This window comes from Oculina patagonica, chromosome 13, assembly GCF_052425735.1.
Source record: "Oculina patagonica isolate OP01 chromosome 13, crgOcupat, whole genome shotgun sequence".
Lineage (NCBI taxonomy): Eukaryota > Metazoa > Cnidaria > Anthozoa > Scleractinia > Oculinidae > Oculina > Oculina patagonica.
This window is the reverse complement of record NC_135770.1, coordinates 36,268,814-36,289,291: the sequence shown is the minus strand read 5'-3', so window position 1 is coordinate 36,289,291 and position 20,478 is coordinate 36,268,814. Positions and strand designations below refer to the sequence as shown.

Here is a 20,478-nt window from a genome sequence, read left to right as displayed (position 1 = left end):
TATTATAGAGAAACCTAGAAACCAGTTTTTTCTCGGAGAAGTGATGTCGCCATCAACTGGCGCTTGTTCCCCCCGACTGAGTAAGAGAGAGACCTCCGAACTTGAACGTGGTCTTGCAAAATAGCGAAATAATGAGACAAATGTAGGATTTATGATCCCCGGTTCCAATGAAAGCAGGTGCTTTCATACTCACATGCTTGTAAGCTTCAAACGTTGCTTGAAGTTGCGTGGTGCTTCTTGTTGTAAGAATATTAACAAACACGGATTCGTCTGTCCCCCATTTGTCCTCCCCAGCCTGCAGTCCAACAAAGAAATGAGTTTATCTCATGTCGAAATTAAAATCAATCATTGTACAATGCATCCTTTTTATCAATATTGTCTTACCTCAAACAGTTTTGTTGCATCTTCATAAGCAAGATTCTGGTCGACTTTTTCTGAGGTACTTCGCTTTCCCTGTGGAATAAAATACGGCACAGTTAGGGTTAGGGAAGACTATCAGAAGAGATAACTGATCAGGCAATTTATCAATCGCTGTATTAAACCATTTTCACAGGCTCACTGAGATAGTCAAAAGCGAAAGGTCATGTCCAGTCTATGCAAAAGAATACTGAAAAGGTGAAATGCGATTAAAAACAGTTAAACGAATTACAAAAAAAGATGATACTATTTTTTTTGAAAGAATCCAGAAGAGGTAAAATGCGATTAAAAACAGTTAAACGAATTACAAAAAAAGAGGATACTTTTTTTTTTGAAAGAAAGCTACAGATAACAAAAGAAAGGTTACCAAGATGACGTTTTGTCGCCCGTACACTGTTGCTGTTTTCATATAAACATACGTTACAGATAAAAATCAATCAGTCCCGGCTATGCATAGCTATGGTACTGTACCAGCAAGGTGAGCACAAGATTTAAGCTAGCGTCCTACCTCAGCCAATTTTATTAGAGTAGTTTGAAGGTCTCCGCTCGTTTCGCTTTTTATTTCTTCCACGAGTTCTTTTCCATGAGCTATTACAAAAAAAATATTGAAAAACAGGACGTTAGATTTTAATTTTTAACCATCGCACCTACAAAACGAAGAATAACACAGTTATCTGACAACCATGGACGGATTTAGCGGGGGTTCAAGGGAGACATGCCCCCCTTTTTCCTTGGAATTGTTTTTTTTTTTTTTTTTTTAAAAATAATGTAACCAATCGTCTTTCGAGAGTTTGTTGTGGGTATGGAGCAAGGTTACTGTTTCGCCAAAAGGTTTGCGCTCCCACCTTTCTGAATTTTCTAGATCCGCCCCTGACAACAGAAAAAAGATGAGTTAACTGATGACATTAACATTTGTACTTACTTTGTTTGAACGTTGCCTTGATCGCTTGAATTTCCTGCAAAAATCATGTAATCACGGTGTTAAACTCAGTTCACAGGCAAGCTCCAAACCTCTATTCTCTTAAGTGATTTTTATAAATCTGGTGATACATCAAGTCAGCTTCCCGGCCCTAGTCGTTCATTTTCAGTAAATTTCTTCCTTGGAACTGTGCTTTTAATTGTAAGAAAGACTCTTTTTCATCCGAGACTCTGTCAGAATAGAAAGACTCGATGAAGGAAGAGACAGTAGCAGTATTATACGTTTTTTAGCCGCATAGAAGTGATATTAATCGAATATTCAGATTTCATTCATGTCTTGACCGCGAAGCAAACATGCGCACAGCAGTTCTGGCCATGTGCTTACTTCTCTTCATCAGTATAATGCACTTTGCGCTTTTACAAAATGAAGGTTTAAAGAAAGTAAGATTTAAGAGCACTTACCTCGGAACTTCGCGAAGATAAAATCTCAATAAGCACTGCCTCATCCGTTCCTAGTCCCTGGAAATTAAGACAGAGTTTTTCGATGTCGTGAACAAAAGGCTACTTTTTTCATTGGGGCCAAATTAAGATACAATAAATAAGCGCGGTATATCATCATTTGGCTCATGATGTTGCCACTAGAGATCGAGATTGGTGTACATTAATTATTCTTCATCCAAAATGGCTACATCGTGAGGCATGCACTGAAGGGAAATATGCTTTATTACTGCAGGTTTATTAAGTTCTGAAGAAACGACGTTCTTCAACAGTTCTAATGAAAGATTAAGAAATGCGGGAATATTGTTGTAATCATAACCTAACAGGTTCATTATCTGTGTGAGATTCCTCTGACCCGGCAGTCCTTTCGTGAGCATTAAATGTTTGATTAGGGTTTGTTATTTGATTATCGCGGGACTTACCGACATGGCGTCATGGAGTGAATTAGCGTCGAATAATTCTGGCGTGGACATCAAAGCGATAATGGCATCTTCAAACTTTCCACCCAGTTCTGACTTCAATTCATCAACAAGGTTCTGAAAAGAAATTACAAACAGTTAATGGCGAGGAAATGCATATTTACAATAACAACACAAAATAAGTTAAGGACTAAAAGAATACCTTAGCGATAAAGCACTGATATCAGTGTCTAAGTTCTCCTTACATATGCACACATTTTATGGTACATGTTAAGAGAATTTGACTTTAGGTCAGCAGAAGTTCCCTGGTGATCATTTCTTTTATTTCCATGACTTGCATGTTTGACTAAGTATTGATATTTTACGGAGAAGTTGGAGGTCCATCGCTTGTGTTAAAAATATGAAAAAGGTAGCTAACCTTGTTGTACTCCTGTTGAAACTTTGCAGCAATCTCTTGTCGCTGTTTATTGGTGCGCGCTCCAAGAACTGCCATGATGGCGTCCTCGTCACTGCCTGTATGGTGTGAGATGAGGAGGTTATGGCGTCAGACATTTATAAAGATAAACATAATCTATACAATATTAGTGCTATAAAATAGTGATTTTCTCACCAAAGCCCTTCATGGCTTTCTTTAAGGCCTCAGCATCTTCTGCCGCATTGAAGTTAGCCGCTGGCTTCAAGGTACCGTGGTACTCGGGCTAGATATGAAAAAAAGGTAAACTTCAGAATAGTTTCAACTTGTGTTATAATTAAATTGTGATTGTTAAATCTGTTTTTGTAAAGAGGCGCACTTTAAGTCACTCATACTCGCCAACCTTTTTCTCAATGGTTAATTGTGGTCTTTCCTCCTTTTTCTTTTCTTCCTGGTTACCAGACCCTTCATCATTTCCTCTTTGTTTTTCACCAGCGTCTGCAGATTGATCTGAAGCTGTTACTTCCGGCTTGCTTTCAGCTGGTTTTTCTGAAGCTGCTACTTCCGGCTTGCTTTCAGCTGGTTTCTCGCTACTCGGTTTTTCCGAAGCCGTTTCTTTCGGTTTGCTTTCAGCTGGTTTCTCACTGCTTGGCTTTTCTTCCTGCAAAAATCATTATATACAAGTTTATTTTAATTGTTTGCATGCCTTCCGGTCTTCATAACCATCCTAGATCCCAGGCTCTCTCTCCTTTTCCACCATTGTTAACGTCAAGGGAAAACAAAAAGAGGAGATAGCCTGGGATTGAGGCTGTCTAAAAACTGTAAAACGTCAAACTCGTACCTAGGGTGTTCAAGTAACTTTGAATACGACATTGACGTAATGTAGCATCGATCTCAAACATGACTTGCGCACGAGAGGAGAAACACTGGAGGTTGAGGTGGGAGGAGGAGTGGGGAGGGGGGGGGGAGGGGGGTGGGTAGTGGATAACATGTCTACAAAATTTTGCTTATTTACGCCTCAGAGTCCCGGTTGTTCGAAAGCCCAATTATCTTAATCCAGTAAGAAATTTTGTTTTTTTGTTTAGGATCACGTGTAGTGCTCTCTATTCCAACCTCCTTTTCCCTCCCTTTCTGCGCCAATCATCATCAAGACCTCAGTGGCATCATTTTAAAATCTTTCAAGCGTTCAGATATAAAAATATTACGCTTTAGGTGGACAATTTTAACATCAATTGAATCCAGGATTTGCTTGTCAGGGAAATACCTAGAGTTGCAGCAATAAAAGCTCAATTCCGTTTTTCAAGATACCTTTATACGTTTATATAATAGTTTTGACAAGATTAACAGAGAGATCAACGGGAAGTACTTTTTACCTTTTCTGGTTCTTTGTCCGGCCCTGTGTCTGTAAATAAACATTTATATGTTAGAGAAAAGAGTCAGTAAAAGCAGTGTTAAAGGGAGAAGAATATTAATTAAGTCAGTAGAGTACAACAAGTTAGTAAGGGGAAGAATGACGATTTCTGCTGAATTAAGAACGTTAATTTACCAGCCTTAGCTAGTATTTCTTATATTATCAAAGGCCTGATTGAGAGTAAGTTCTAATATTAGACATGTTAGATAACGTATCCTTCTCCACATTCTACTTTTTTTTGTCTACCATGTGAACAATAGAAAGGATGGGTCGCGGACAAGAATGTCATCTCCAAAAATGGCAGCAGGGACAAAGGATGCTTACTAACGTGTCATGCCACTAATACAACTTGGAAAGTGCTCGGGAGCGTTCGTGCGATTTTCTGGTTGGCCACACTACACTTTGCATCCGTGTTTGGTTCGTCACGCAATTCTATCCCTTCCACTGCAAGGATTGTGTGACGTGTGTGACTTACCAGGTTGCGAAGTGGACTAGTGAGGTCAGAAATGAAGAATATTCTTGCGCCTAAGTAAAATTCTACATTCATGTGCGTTTAAATTCACCGAGATAAATATTGCACAGTGACACACTGGTTTTAGGGTGATTCTGTGTTCGTTTTTTAGTGCTGTTTTACTATGTACCCTGTTCTGCTACGTTTTGACGTAGAAAAGATTAAAAGAAGTGAACTGCAAATAAAACCACGTAAAACGAACACTAAGTTGTGCGACAACGTAAACTTTCGAAGATAAAATAACACTTCATAAAACAGACGGACAACATATGTCAAATTGCCTTGTTCACAACCTCTTGTTTTCGTCACATCGAGGAACAGCTGAGGGTAGGGGGTGGTTGAAACCTAACCCGTCCCAAGTTTAACTCCCGTCCGGGGAGAAGTGAGGGGGGGGGGGGGAAGAGCAGTACACAGAAAAGGCGGAATGTACAGTACCAGAGGTATAATCGTCTAGCAACCTTTGGAGTTTGGAGCAACTATTTGTGGAAGTTAGGGAAACGCAACGCAACAGGCGGGAGTGGAATACCTTTTGAAATTATACGGCAATACGCACGCGAAACATCTGTCCTTATGTGCAGAGAACGTTGAATTTATATTTTGTTGCTCTTCTCTATAGCCTTAATCAAAAGAGGTATCTGCACACGCTCAAGAGAAGTCCAAGATTCAACTCGAAATATTCCATACTGATGACGTAGCTCTACAGAAATCCGTGCAGTGTCTCTGATTGGTTGTTGCTTGCGCGCGAAAATTCAAAACCGAGAAACAACCAATCAGAGATACTGCACGGATCTCTGTAGAGTTACGTCATCAGTATGAATTTCAGACGTCTCCTGAGTGCGCGATGAAAGACGTCCATTTAGTCAGGCTACTGTTTGGTGTCATTAGCAAGGCGAAGCTCACCGAGAAGGGATGACTTGGGTAAAGGGTTGCTGTATGCAGGCAATGTTCATGAAATAGTCTCTACAAGTACGTAACTGGGGTGTTTTTAACTCGTTATATTAATTAATGTCCTTTCACCGGCGTTCCAAGTACCATCATGTTAGGAGTAACTACACAGCAAAAACATAATACTTGTTTGACACTTTGACGATCTTTCAGTTTGACGTTCCGTAACTTAGCTTAAAGAAGTCAATTTAAACTATCGTTTCAGTTTCAAAAAAATAGATGAAGAACGTTTTTCTAGTGTCTCCTGTTATTTCTATATCTTATTTATGTGACCATTGCTTTCAGATGGTTTATTTTACAAAAAAATTATATACGCAGCTGAAAAGTCTTGTTTTTGGCAATCACCCCCCTGAGGTGATTCGTTATAACGTAACATTCCGATAATATGCGCTTTAAACCGTTTACAAGGCATTTTAGTGCGTGGATTTATTTTCGGGAGGGGGAGGTGGGATATTATTGTAAAAAATTCTGCGTTTCAAAAATGTTTCGATTTCTACTTGAAAGGGTTGTTGCGTGTAGAAAATTTTGGGTGCGTGTTAAAAACCGCGTGGTGAAACCGCTATGTGAACATTACCGGAGGATTTGAAACATAAAACAAGTTCTATAGTCGTTGATTGAACAAGGCATGAGTCTTATATAGGACCTCTTCAATTCGGGGCATATAATCGGAAAAGGCAAGGTATCTTTCCTCGGAGGATAAAATTATGCCCACCGCTATATATTGGGGAGGGCTGTTTAGAGGAAGGATATTTGGGTCGGAGATTGGCGGGGCTTATTTTTAAGGGGGATGGGGGGTCTTCTTATCGTAATTTTTCGGTATTTAGAGAAAATAATTACAGTATAAACAGAATATAAAAGACAACATATATGCTGTCAACAAATCATGAATTTTGTAGTAGTTACACAGGTACAAAGCGCCTTAAATTCTCGATTTTGTGGTTGCCACATTTGGCCCCTAAACAAAGATGGCGTTAAAAACCGTGCAAGGGTCTACTTATCAAAGAACTATAATAAGTGCAACACAAGTGCTGTTGTTAATACAAAGTGCTTTTTTACAAGGTGCTTATAGAGAGTGCTTTACGTGGGCCACATACTTTACAAGGTGCACGTGCAGGAACCTACATACCTCACCGGGATCCTGCTGGTCGGTTGTGTAATTATATTACCTCATACAACTTATTTTACGACTAGATTACATCAACAAATATACACTGTATGTACAGGTGATAAGAAATACAGGGCCAGTTTTTCTGGCTGAAAAAACCAGGTCGAGATACGATATATACATTTATATAAAAGACAATGCCGTAATAATTTAGATATCAACCTCAAAATGACTCCGCGAGGTTCAATAAAACCTGAAAATGCGCTAGATAATTTACAAAAGATATAAAAATTGGAATATTCTAGTATAAAATGCGAATGTCACACGATTAATATAACTTTTTTTGACTCGATTTAGGACTTGACTTGTTTTATACCTTTTAATTTCGGTAAAAGAACTTTCTTCAATTCATTGCTACATTTCGTGTCGATTTCGCCAGCAAGCTTCGGTTTGTAGGTTGCGTTGTAGGATTTCTCTATCTCAGCTATCGCACTCTAGAATAAGACAATAAAAAGGGAGTTATCAGCCACTTAGTTAACTAGACGAAACAAGAGAAAGAAAGAAAGAAAAGCAAGGAAGCAAGGAAGTAAGGAAGCAAGGAAGCAAGCAGGCAAGCAAGCAAGTAAGAAAGAAAGAAAGAAAGAAAGAAAGAAAGAAAGAAAGAAAGAAAGAAAGAAAGAAAGAAAGAAAGAAAGAAAGAAAGAAAGAAAGAAAGAAAGAAAGAAAGAAAGAAAAGCAAGTAAGTAAGTAAGCAAGCAGGCAAGCAAGGAAGGAAGTTAGTAAGGAACAAACAAACGAACAAATAAACAAACAACGGATGTCATTGATAACGTTCCGTCGTGGAATAACTAAAGTTACATTAAAAAAAATTCAAAACTGCGTGTATTATCACGTAGTTTCAGCCGAAACAAAGATTGAGAAGTCTGATACTATGATAAGACGTCCAAGGACACACAAAATAATATTTCACCTCTCCCAGAATAATCCTAGCGACAGAAGGTGTAGATTTGCCATGAAGTGCAACTTGCAGCTTGTCCGCGAGGAACTGGTTCTGGTCTCTAATGCACTTAACAAGAGTCTGCAATCCCTCCCGCAGGTCACCTGACATCTCAGAATCTATTGTTTCTTCCATTTCACACTTGGCCCACTGGAAAGTAGAGGCAGCATAATGAACATTTTTATGAATTATTTATTTTTGCGGTAAGTGAATTTATATCATACATGATTACTGCAGGGGACCTACAGTTTAAAACTGGCAAACCGGTTTATAAGGTTTGTTTTGTGGAGTTTGGTGAGATGGCTTAAACCAGTTCAGGGCATTTTGCAGATGATAATAGGATTCAAAACGCTCTAAGCTAAATTAAGAGATGTGAATGTGACCGCATCCAAGTTCGGTCACGGATCGGTAACGGCTTAAATCGATTGATCCTAGAGAAACCGATCTACTGACATACTGAAAGAAAACCGACTAACCAACCGACAGACAGACAGAAAAACGACCGACTAACTGTACGACTGACAACAGACAGACAGACTGACAGAACATTAAAACAGCAGACCGCCCAACCTACTCAACCAACCGACCGACTGACTGACCGTCCAAACAAACAAACAAACAAACAAGCAAACCGTCACAAATTTTCCCAGCGAGTTTCGTGTTTACCTTCTTGTATTCTGGAAGCATGGCTTTCAGCTGAGGGAAACTGCGCTTCGTGAAAATCTCTATGAATGTTTCTTCGTCTGTGCCCCACTTCTTTATACCAGCCTGAAGTGAAGAGGAACACAATAAAAGAAAAACCCTTAGACTAACAGGTTTTTCGCATGTTCATCGTAAGTAAGAACAAAGAACTGATTTATCATCATAATCTTTATCAACTCACAACAAAACGGCCGGTATCGCGGATTCGCTGTGTTACTCATTTGACGTTATGCTTACCTCCAACAAAGATTCGGCGTCTTTATGAGCTAAATCATCGTTCACCTCAGTACTTTCGTCTCGCTGGCCCTGAAAACAGTGCATGAGTAGAAGAAGGACAGCTGAATCAGACGTTTATCCAGTTCATCTCGTGTACTCAAACAGACAACACGAGACTACCCTTCCCCAGTATTATGAACATTTTTATGAAAATTTTTTGCGGTGAGTCCGGGATGTTGATTTGCGTGAAATCAGGAAGGTAACAGACTTTTCTTTTCTTTTTGCTAATCACCCGAAGGACTCTGTGGAACATAGTAAACACAAACCTTGCAGAGTTCAACGAGTAATGTTTCAAAGTCGCCGCTTGTGTCATCCTTGATAACTTGCTCAAGCTCCTTTCTGTACTCTAAGAAAAAAAAATTTTTTTTAAACACACAATACCTTATTATAGGAAATTAACGATACATGTTATTAACGCGAATTTCAAAAATTCGCGTTAATTTTATTTACGTTAACACGTTTACTACAAGCATCTGACCAGAAATTTTCTTAAATTCGCGTTAATTATATTACGCGTAAATTTTGTTCGCGTTGTTAAAATGCTTCGTTATATTCCTATAATAAGGTATATATTTTTTAAATCTTGTAATAGATATAGTTTTAATACATTTTTTTATAAAATTGTAATAATAAACGTAATTCAGTCCAAGGACTGTTAAGTGTTATAGTTTTTAATACACGATTCTTCTTCTTCTTCTCTTCTTAAAATAAACTATTAATACCAGCATTCAACTGTTATAAAGTCGTCACCGAAAAAATACCGATATTATACAGAATGTCTTACTTTTCTTATAGGCTTGTCTGATGGCTGCGATTTCCTGGTGAATTAAAAAAAGTTTAAAAGTATTTCGTCATATAGAATTCGTTTCCAAGTATTGGTTATCAGCAAGTAAGCGAGGTTGACGCCCTGCGTCAAGGGACCCAAAGTCACGCATACCGATACTCGACTCGGTGACGTCTGAAAAGTCATCACCGAGTCGAGTAAAGCACGCTTTCGACCAAGATCACTGGGGAATGAAAAGGTCCTTCTTAAAAAAATTATACTTACCGCATTTGTTCGCGTCGCGAATATTTCAATCAATACGAGCTCCTTTGTAAACAAACCCTAAAAAGATCAAATTAATTAATGTTTAACAATTGAGTAAACGACTATTTACATCAACAAGTTTGATTGGTCAGTCAATTAGGGTTCTGTACGAGATGACTTCATAACTTGAATCAAACGAAGACAGCAGTGTGCAATAATTTTAACAAAACGGCAGCTGAAGTTGTATGAGTAAAAAACAGATGACGTAACTCTATTGTTTCTTGTACCGCCTCTAATTGGTTGCTGCGTAGTTAGGAATTTAAAGGAGCAACGTCACGATATTTTAAGTCATTTTTATGATTACTTTAAATTTAAGGAAACCTCAAAATAATAGTTTTCTAACGTAGAAAAACAACAAAGGGGTAATAGAAACGCGAAAATAAACAAGCATGGTTTTGACTGACCAAGATTGAGACGGATTACGAATGACAAACTTGAAAAAAACTTGCCAGTTTTTTCAAGTTGCGTTTTCCGTGACGTAGCTCCTTTAACAACCAATCAGAGACACGACACGGATCTCTGTGGAGCTACGTCATCAGTATGGAATTTTTCCCGTGAGCGCGTGAAGATATCAGAACTGGAGAAGCCTGTTAAGGTTGTGGTGTAAATGACATTGCAAAAGGCCCTCTTAAAGGCCCTCTAAACACTTGAACACTGCGAGTGTTGCGTGACTTGAACACTGCGAGTGTTGCGTTACATTATAATTCATTGAGTCGTACATGTAGTATGTTCAACTTTCTTATATGAGCCTGCAATCCTTGTGGTTGCCTCGTGGTTGCAGTTGGCCGCCATGTTTTTATGTAGAAAGAGATTTGGTGATTAAAGCCTAGTATTTCTGCAGGCAATCGTCTTCTCTCATTCACAACAAAGATTATTGCCCCCAAATAGAACTGAACATAGATTTTCAACCAAACTTTGCCTACTTGCAATTGTTGATTACCTTAAGGGGACTTAAATTATGAAATAAAAAAGTGGGGTCTCCATATTTGTGTAGGAGCAGGAAGACCTTGTATGGTCTTGTATATACCGCATAATTCCTTATTATTCCCTTGCGAGTACTGGCAAAGTACATATTTCCAGTGATAATTTATTTTTCAAACATAAGAATTAATCTGTTTTCGTTTCACAGAAAGAACTTGATCGCTACACCCAAAATCTGAGAAAAAATTAATAGGTCACCATACTCGTTTACGAGAAAGAGACGATTTATTTTTCTCGCGTACTAAGCCGCATAGAAAAAAGCCGCCATTTTGTTTATGTGCGCGCGCTAATTACGCGTAAACTGATTCTGCGCAGTAAGGATGCACAATGCAATACAGGGCAATGACCTTAAATTTAAAAGCGACAGCTAAGGAAAGCAACTCACCTTCATAGCTAGATGCAAAGTCCTCGCATCATACATAGCTTTGGGTAAAGACAAGGCGGCTAAAGCTTCGATAAGATCTTCGTCTAGTTTATCATCCAAGGATTCAAATAATTCCTGTTGAAATATTGAAAAGGTATTGATGTTAGATATTTTGTTACTCTTCCGAGCTAAAGATTATTTTTCTACATTTGTCCCTTGAGTTACTGGCTAACTTGTTTTGCGCTGTTTTTGTCACATTCCTACTTACAAACTTTAGTCACTTTTCATCATTGATATATACTTTAATAACTGTTGGCTCTTAGAAATCACTTTTGGTAGTTCTATGGTAACCAATTCACTTCGGATCCTAGGAATGCCAAAACTGAAAACTGGGAAAATCTCAAATTTTAGTGTAGAAAAATACTGTGAAAACAACAGCACCGCAAGTACATATTGTTCAATACCTTTCATTTGAATGGCGACACTTCCAGATACTTCAACATTACAGTAGTAACATTATAGTTTTGAGGGGGAGAGGGTTGAGCAATTACCCAAACAAATTCCAGGCACAACAACAACAAAAACAGCGAAAAAAAATTCATGCAAAGCAAGCCACGCAAAAAATTCTCGCTTAGAAATATTGCCCAACCCTCCCGGCCTTTCAAAAATATAACGTTCCCTCCTTAGAAACACATTACGCTCAAGGTAATTCACCATTTCATATCTGGAATTGTAATCCTCCACGAGTTTCTTGGCGTCATCTTTCTTCTCCAGATTCCTGCACACAATCTCCTTGATCTTCTTTTTATTATTAGCTTCGGAGGAAAGAGAAAAAAATAATGCATACCGTATTTATTCGATTAAGCGCCCTGGGCGCTTATTAAATTTTTGGACCTTGAGAGTGGGCGCTTATTCGAGGTGGGCGCTTATTCGAGACTGGGCACTTATTAAATTTTAACCATTTTCAGCAAGTAGTAAGTTCATTTTGCAACAAAAACGATGCAGAAATTTAACTGTTCGTTGAAAGTTTCTGTAAAATACTAAGAAAACTCGATCTTCGGGGAACTCTTTATGTAATACTTAGTCAATTTCAATCTCATTGTCCACTAATCAATACTCCTCTTGTGCACTTCAGTTTTTTAGGAGGGTGGGGGTGGGCGCTTTTTCGAGGCTGGGCGCTTATTAACTTTTCTTACCTTCAGTGTGGGCGCTTATTCGAGGTTGGGCGCTTAATCGAATAAATACGGTATTTACTAATCGTGCTCTGCTCGAAAAAGTCATGTGACTATAATGATTGACAGGACTGACCATCAATGGCTTCTCGGAGCGCGGAATATTCTTGTTTGTCGTCTTGCTGACTTTTCTTTTGTTGTGCAGGTTTCTTGTTAGCAGCAGGTTTAGCGTCCGCTTTCTTTGCCGCGGCGCCATCTTGTTTTCCTCCAGCCGCTGCCTTCTTGTTCTTCGGATCATTGCTTGCTTTTTCCTTGATTGGTTAAAATACATATAGCAAAAACCAGTGAATACCATTTTTCTGACACGTAACAATCGTTCGTTCTTTCGTTCGCCCGTCCGTCCGTTCGTTCGTTAGTAAGTTCATTCGTTCTTTCGTCCGTCTGTCCGTTCTTTCCTTCGTTCGCCCGTCCGTTTGTTCGATTGCTCTTTATTTCGTTCATTCGTTAGTTCAAATTTTGGTAGATGTGACAATACTAACCTTTTCTTTCTGTTCCTGACCCGCTGTAATAAAAAAAACAAACAAACCACAAGTTACTTAGGGATTCCAAAAATCAAAAAACGAAAAAAAATGGACTAGAACAAAATGAATTCAAATCTTAAAAGTTATACCTTTCTTTAGTCTAGGAAGGATAAACTTTTTCATGTTCTCGCTGAACTTTGCTTCAGCATCTTTGATGAGATCTTTACCAGAAAGCTTTTTGTACCCTCCTACCATGTCTGCTAGCTCGGCCTGAAAAGAAAAAGAATGTCATAAATTCCTTCTGCATGATGTGAATACAGCAAGAGGAGTATTTGTTATTTCATGGCCTACCAAGTTCACGCGTGTGACACAAACGTGCTGCGATTTGCAAGGTAGCTAATTCATGTACGAAAACTCAGTACAAAATAACACAATTCTTTATGTTTACCGTTGTACTCGTAAGAATAACGCGGCCTGCCGTGTTGGTGTCACCATCTTGTAAAGATTTCTGAAGTTTAGCAGCGTAGAAAGTTGCAGGATCTCGGGTGTATTTCACTAAAAAGGAAACAAGAAAAGTAAAAATATTGTTGAGAACATAGTGTAACGTTTTTACCACTGAACGCACGACAAGAAACCAGTAATAAACGTGACACTAAAAAGTTGACACTTTACCTAATGCTAAGAATCCTTTTTCCAAGTCTTGGCTCATTTCCTCTTCAATGGCTTCGTCCATTTCTTGGTTACAAATCTACAAACACAGAGTAAAAAAAAAAAGATAAGGATTGTCTGTCCTTTAGTGTCACAGTCCATTCCAAAATCGAAAGTAAGGATCTAATCTCAAAAGAAAAACAATATACCCTCCCGGTCTAAAAAGATCCAAAAAAGCCCGGTCTGAATAGGGTTAACTTCCTCCTCCCCCCACCTCCCTCCCCGGTATACTAAAAAGCCTGGCCGATCCTGCTTACTGGACTAAACCGCTATTTGCAACAAAGTGATGAGACTCTCAGGCCAATATCAAGGGCATACTGATGCTTTCAGTGCAGTTTGTTTGTGTTTACCTTTTTATATTCCTGGAACACTGCTTTAAGGTGAACAAAGCTTCGCTGAGTGAAGACTTGAACAAATTTATCTTCATCAGTGCCAAGATAACCAGCCTGAAGTTATAAATAAAAGTAAAAAGAGATAATTTTGAGTGAAAACTGGAGTTATTAGCAGCTCTTCATACTTTAAAAAGATCAATTGCTGAAACGCTATAATTCTTTTACAAAGCGTGTTAAGTCCACCAACATATTTTCTTTGTAATCTTTTTAAATTATGTACATATTTTATTACAGTATATACATTTTAAGGTCTTTTACCCCCCCCCCCCCCAAGTTTTCTATTTTTTATTTCTATTTAATGTCTTGCAGTGACGGGAGTATGCCTCTCTTTGCAAGATCACCGTCAATGCAGATGTAGATGTAGAACAGGCTACTCCATGCTTTGGTGAAGCGAGGTACTGTGAGGGATAAGTGTCTTGCCCAGGTACAAAACACTAGAATAGTAACCAGCTCAGTTTTCTCGATAAAGAGTCTACAAAGCTAAAAACTAGGCCACCGCGCCTTGGTGTTGCGGGTAAATGGGATGATCAGAAGGTCAACCGTGACACTTAATCAACATACCAAAAAATTCTATGTGGAATGTTATTGAATAAACGGAGAAAAGAAAAATATGATCAAACCCAGCCATAACCAGCACTTCGATATGGTTGAGGATAGATCCAAATAAACAAGAACAATAGCGATAGACTTGCCAATCAGTGAGAATGCCTCCCCGCCTCTTTTTTGTGTGGTAACGGTAAAATAATAATACTTCATCAGATAACAATCACAAGTGAACACCTGCATAAGAGCTTCTGCATCCTTCTTGGCTAAACCTCTATCAACTTTGCTGGATTCGTCTCGTTTACCCTAATTTCAACAAATAACAATTAATAATCATCGTATCCTTGAAACAAAAACGTCGGCAAACGCCAATTTGATAGAGAACTTTAAAATACTAGCGTGTATTTTCACGACGAATAAGTTTCACAAGTTATGCAAGTTACAATACAGGATCTGGATAAATTATACAACAGCGTTAAATTATTTGAATCCATTCATAACAATAACTTCTTTCTGGGGAATAGAACATATGTTCTTCAGGTTCTTATATCGCGAAAACGTTTTATGTGAAATTTCTCAGTATTGCCCTGTTTTGCTGCTTTCACATGAAGCCTTAATGATGGGGAAATGAAAACATTTCGGCACCAATACCAACCTTGCTTAATTCGACCAACAGACATTCAAAATGGCCACTTGTGTCTCCTTTGATATCCTTTTCTAGCGACCTGCCATACACTATCAATTAAGAAAAAAAAAACACAGTTCAGTGATCATCATCATTATCATCATTGTCATCGTCATCATCATTAAAAGTTACGAAGTCAGTCTCACTTCACGTTACATAATACTTGCAAAAATTACTTCTACTTACATTCTGTGTATGTCTCTTTTATTTTGGCCAGTTCCTAAAGGAAAAAATAATTTAATTAATTTAGTTAGTATAAAATGACTGCTGATATAATTGTAACTCGAGAAAATAAGCAGTCAGAGAGCTTATCGACTGTCTTTGCTTAAACTTGGACTTAACTTTCCGTTCAGCCAATCGATCAAACGCTTTTTTCGGGGCGCTCACCATTTATCACTGGCTCGTCCCAAGTTGTCCCTCTTTTGAAAAAAATGTTTTTCATTAGAGACAACTGGGACCGAATTAGCACATTTATTTCTTTTTTCTTAGACTTGCTCCTCCTGAACTAGCTCTGATGTAGAACTAGTGCTAACTAGTTCTATAGCCTTTCTAAAGCAGTGGAACGTAGAAAGAAAGCGCGAAGGCTTTTCGGTTAAACAAACAGAAACAGAAACAAACAAAAATGGCGGCTTCTTAGAATATTAACTTGTACTATAAGATCTATCATGAGGACATATCACTTACAGCGTTATCTCTGGAACAGAGAACTTCTATCAACACATCTTCATCAGTACCCAGGCCCTATGGAGTGATTCAGAAGAAAAAAAAACACTTAAGAGTTGCACTTACTATATAGATTACTTTAAAAGATAATACTACCGAACTAAAATGCGCGAGAAAACACCAAACCCTTATTGAACAGATCAGCCTTTTCTGTTAAAGCACACATACTGGAGCAAACTTTAGGACTCAATAAATAACGTAACACCTACTAGTAAATGAAGGCTGACATCATGTCCATGTTTCATATCTTACCTTCATGGCATTGTACAAAATTTTCGCGTCATATGAAGAACTTTCCATGAACAGAGATTCCACGGCGTCTTGTAACTGTTCTTCTTCCAAAACCGGTTTAACAGCTTCCAGTAAGTCCTACAAGCAGTGAAAAGATATTTGTACATCACAGTCTTAAAATTAACTAAACAAGACAAGGAAAGATTCCCAATCACAGCGCGCCTTATATCTCAACAACCCGACTATTAACCAATCACAGTGCGCGCAAAGTTATCTTTACTAGCTCCATCCATGTAATGGCAAAATGCGGGTAAGAAAAATTCCCAGTTAATGCGTGACACTTTCAAAATAGTACTGTAAAACAAAAAAATAAAACAATTGTCACAAAAGTGTCAATTTGTGTAGTTTACACAAACGTTTTAAGCTCGGCTCAATGCAACCACAGGGCTTTTTTCATTTCATTTAAACTGGGCGCGCACGCTCAGGCTTCCGCGCGCTCATGGGCCTTTAAAATCTAACATGCGATCGCGTACACAAATGGAAAACGGTTTTACACTGAAGAAGGGCTATGCCCGAAACATTTGAGTAAACTACACAAATTGACACTTTTGTGGCAATTGTTTTTTAGTTTTTTTTGTCTTATATTTCTATCCACGTAATCCAGTTTAAAAAGCTATTATTGACTTGTCATTAGTGATTATCAATCATTACCATAAAATACCAGGTACCTTCCAAATCGCGCTGTCACAACTACTCAAGCTCAAGCGCCATACAGCCAAAATTTGTATTGATCTGTTAGTGATTATCAAGGCCCCTACCTGGTCGTGTTTTTCTTTGTATTTATCTTTCAGTTGCTGTATTTTAGATTTATCATCGCAGTGTTTTGCTAAGATGTCCACAACCTTGTCCTTATCACCAGCTGTTACACAAACAACAAGGAAAAGCAAAACATTAATCAACAAATTAAACCGTCAGTGGTGCGCAAAGGATCTTAATAGTAGCAGGTAAGAAGGCAAAAAATGCCGACGTAAGGACGTAACGGCTGTTTGATTTAATAGACCCCCTTTACCACAGCAGTGCAGCAAAATAACATGGTTATGTTCAAAAACCTTTCAGGGAAAAATTAATAACTATTTTTGGGAGGCGGCAAAAGAACATTTTGGGAGCTGGTAGAGTTAAACTTTTGTAAAAAACTGCGGGGTTCCAAAAACAAAAAAACACGGGCAATACTACAGGAGGATAGAAAAAGGAAACTTAAAATAAATAATGGGCCATTTTCGAGTTACCCTTTCCCTCTCTTTCAAAACGAGTCCACGTCCGAAGCCATTCAAATAAAAATGAGTTTCACCTACAGGTCCATTTTTTTGCAAATCAAACTCACTTTCATTTGAATGGTTCACACGTAGATTCGTTTTGAAACAGAGGCAAAGTGTAACTCGGAAATGGCCTATCAAGGAAGAAGAGAACAACAAGGAAGAATTATCTAAGCTGCTGGTACATAACAGAGTGGATTTAGTTCGACTCACCATCGATAGCTTTACGTAATTCATCCGCGTCTTTCTCCACTGCAGCTTCTTTGTTCTCTTCCTTGTTTTTCTCGGCATTTTTGTCGGTTTTCTTGCTGTCCTGTCCTGCTGCAGCTTTAGGTTTTGCTTTGGCCGCGTCTTGTTTCGCTCCAGGCTGTTGATAACAATATAAATAAATGTAAGCTTTTGTTTATACGCCATGTTGCTTTTTATACAACAAGTATTGAGCTAACATGGACTTAGATACGCGCAAGTGTTCAAAAATAATAATTAAGGTAATTATATTATTTAGTACAAGGCAGAGAACAACTTGAATGGCACTTGTAAACAGGTTGAGAACAAGGCTTTACCTTCTGTTGTTGTTTCTTATCTTTCCCTGAGAAAAGAAGGAAAAAGGTCGTAAATTATGAACATCATTACGACCAAGAGAATATTGGACAGGCACGCTTAATCACATAGTAGAACACGCCAAATAATATCAAGTGACCAACAACCTAATTAATAAGTTGATTTCGCCTCCTCCCCCTCCCTATCTTTCTATGTTTAATTAACGACAATGTGTACTCGACTATAAAGCTGTACGTCGAAAACTATACAACTGTCGTTTCGCATTTTTATTTACGACATAAGATTACTTTTTTATTTTTGAGTAAAAAATCTATCCACCTCTTCCAAGTTTTGCCATTATCAGCGTCTTTGTATCTCCTTTGCATTTCTTGTTAACCTCATCTGCAAGTTCCACTTTATTTGCTTTCTTGTAGGCCGCTGCAAGTTCATCTAGCTGCGCCTAAATAAAATAATTTTCAATTGACCTAAGTATAAAGAATGATAGGGAGGCGTGTTGGCCTAATGATCGAGCGGTCCGGGTTCGAGCCCTGGGCTGGGTCATTGTGTTGTGTTCTTGGGCAAGTCACTTTTCTCTCACAGTTCCTCTTTCCACCCAGGTGTATAATTGGGTACCGGCGAATTAAAGCTGGGGGTAACCCTGCAATGGACTAGCATCCCATCCAGGGGGGGGGGGAATATTTCCAGTCGCTTCATGCTACGAAAACCGGGATAAGCTCCGGCCTGATGGGCCACTAGGCTCTAACGCAGACTTTATAAAGAATGGTGGTCAAATATGTACAGTATAAGTGCTCAACCTTTTTATAATTTATCGCCAAGCTCGAAATATAAATTCTCCTGCTGAATTCCGCGGATTTTTTATTATGTTAGCTCTAAGAATTTGGTGGTACAACAAGGAAACACTCGCTAGTTAAAGGTTTAAGAAAAATCAGAACAGCGATAATATAGCATCAAATACTAACAAAAGACATATAAGATCATTACCTTATCTTTGGTGAGAATAATTGCTGCTACAGCCTTTGTGTCTCCTTCCTTTAACGCAGCCTGGAGTTTGTTCAAACGGAAGTTCGTTGGATCACGGACACATTTAACTGAAACACAATAATTAGGTAATGAATTTTTTGCTACATTTCATTCGAATATGATAAACTTGTTAAAGTTTACAACGGGTCAAATATGGCGATTCACGTTATAAATAGCTTTCATTAAGGTCTTATATCTGAAGAAATGTTTTATTGTTCATACCTATTGTCAAAAACGCTTTTTGTAGATCGCCATCCATCTCAGCATCGATCGAGTCAGCAATGTCTTTATTGGTTAGCTGCAAGCCAAAGAAATCATCAGCATAAAGTACTGGACTTAACGTTTATATAAACGACAAAAACATGGTACAAGCCAAAGTGCCACTTCAACTGTGTGGAATTTAAAACATCATCTTTTACCTTTTTGTACTCAGGGAATGTTGCGCCAAGTTGTGGACGGCTTCGTTGAGTGAAGATACGAATGAACTTGTCTTCATCAGTACCCCAGCTACCCACACCCGCCTAAAAGATTAAAAACGTTTTCTTAACATTCCTTATTTTGCTTAAATATCTAACTCCAGTTTCTGTAACAAGGGTTCGACGTTCGAGTATTGTAGTCGTGTTTATATATTTTTTTTCGTGACAAATTAATTTTTTACGTGTTTTTAGTTGTATGTTTTAGTTTTTAGAAGTTTCTAATCAATGCTAATTATTCAATAATAATTTATTTTTATTATTTTATTCTAATATTTTGGACTCATTTTGATGCTATATTTTTATTCCAGGGCCTCCCTAAAAAGCACTTCAGTAAGTGGAGCTTCCTGCATAAATATTATACATTGTAGGCTAAGAGCCTACAGCTAATTCTGGGAATCCGCGCAGCCAACAGATTATCAGTACAGTGTTATCAGCCTCAGCCGATAACACTTACCTTGACCTCGATTATTCCGGATATCACAAAAACCTCATCCAATAATTGTTTATAATCTGTATTATTGTTATTCGTGAATTATCATTAAATCACCTCTTGAAGCTCCTTAGCATCTTTTTTGGCCATCTCCTTGTCAACTTTGGTGGATTCATCTCTTTGACCCTAAAATCAAACAGACAACAACAGTGATCGTCATTTATCAACAACAGCAATTGTGTTCATCCAAGCAACATAAAAGTGTTAGTAATATCATGATGGAATTAAGAGTTACTCAGTAAGAAAACTTATTCGTACTTTATTCAACGTCACAAGGATAGTCTCCAAATCACCACTTGTGTCTCCCTTCAGATCTGACTCTAATGAATTGTCATACACTGTGGAGAAATAAAGCACAGATTGCAGTCGTTTTTTTAGTGTCAAGCTTAGTATGAGAAATAAGAATATTAAAAGAGACATAACGAACTACAAGCATAAAAAGGAGTGAAATCGTTCTTACTTTTACTGTAAGCTTTATTGATTTCTTTCAGTTGCTGTGTAGAAAACGACAAAATAATTACATCAGTAACTCACATAATAACACGACTAAGTTTAAAACTGAATAAATTGTACCATCCGAGTAAAGATAGCAAGTCTTCG

At 38.1% G+C, this 20,478-nt stretch overlaps 1 protein-coding gene across 12 annotated transcripts in view; it reads right to left on the bottom strand.

Annotated features, from left to right (window-relative positions):
* The window catches only part of LOC144635778 (uncharacterized), a 46,206-nt gene that overhangs the window by 2,069 nt on the left and 23,659 nt on the right, over positions 1–20,478 (bottom strand). For 8 of the 12 annotated variants that reach the window (XM_078494868.1, XM_078494865.1, XM_078494864.1 and 5 more), the window contains 40 exons: positions 20,339–20,372; positions 20,137–20,216; positions 19,936–20,004; positions 19,332–19,433; positions 19,135–19,210; positions 18,874–18,980; positions 18,211–18,331; positions 17,895–17,920; positions 17,545–17,698; positions 16,837–16,937; positions 16,040–16,156; positions 15,749–15,805; positions 15,251–15,284; positions 15,035–15,114; positions 14,617–14,685; positions 13,795–13,890; positions 13,409–13,484; positions 13,185–13,291; positions 12,886–13,006; positions 12,755–12,777; positions 12,352–12,526; positions 11,758–11,858; positions 11,065–11,178; positions 9,660–9,716; positions 9,396–9,429; positions 8,878–8,957; positions 8,573–8,641; positions 8,300–8,401; positions 7,607–7,783; positions 7,013–7,130; positions 4,038–4,066; positions 3,068–3,325; positions 2,863–2,950; positions 2,671–2,765; positions 2,256–2,369; positions 1,798–1,854; positions 1,340–1,373; positions 926–1,005; positions 385–453; positions 194–295 (listed from right to left, as the gene is read on the bottom strand). In XM_078494868.1, coding sequence (XP_078350994.1) covers positions 194–295; positions 385–453; positions 926–1,005; positions 1,340–1,373; positions 1,798–1,854; positions 2,256–2,369; positions 2,671–2,765; positions 2,863–2,950; positions 3,068–3,325; positions 4,038–4,066; positions 7,013–7,130; positions 7,607–7,783; positions 8,300–8,401; positions 8,573–8,641; positions 8,878–8,957; positions 9,396–9,429; positions 9,660–9,716; positions 11,065–11,178; positions 11,758–11,858; positions 12,352–12,526; positions 12,755–12,777; positions 12,886–13,006; positions 13,185–13,291; positions 13,409–13,484; positions 13,795–13,890; positions 14,617–14,685; positions 15,035–15,114; positions 15,251–15,284; positions 15,749–15,805; positions 16,040–16,156; positions 16,837–16,937; positions 17,545–17,698; positions 17,895–17,920; positions 18,211–18,331; positions 18,874–18,980; positions 19,135–19,210; positions 19,332–19,433; positions 19,936–20,004; positions 20,137–20,216; positions 20,339–20,372 — 3,603 coding nt within the window. The remainder of the gene's footprint in view (positions 1–193; positions 296–384; positions 454–925; positions 1,006–1,339; positions 1,374–1,797; positions 1,855–2,255; positions 2,370–2,670; positions 2,766–2,862; positions 2,951–3,067; positions 3,326–4,037; positions 4,067–7,012; positions 7,131–7,606; positions 7,784–8,299; positions 8,402–8,572; positions 8,642–8,877; positions 8,958–9,395; positions 9,430–9,659; positions 9,717–11,064; positions 11,179–11,757; positions 11,859–12,351; positions 12,527–12,754; positions 12,778–12,885; positions 13,007–13,184; positions 13,292–13,408; positions 13,485–13,794; positions 13,891–14,616; positions 14,686–15,034; positions 15,115–15,250; positions 15,285–15,748; positions 15,806–16,039; positions 16,157–16,836; positions 16,938–17,544; positions 17,699–17,894; positions 17,921–18,210; positions 18,332–18,873; positions 18,981–19,134; positions 19,211–19,331; positions 19,434–19,935; positions 20,005–20,136; positions 20,217–20,338; positions 20,373–20,478) is intronic. The other 4 variants (XM_078494869.1, XM_078494875.1, XM_078494873.1 and 1 more) reach the window with 3 other exon arrangements.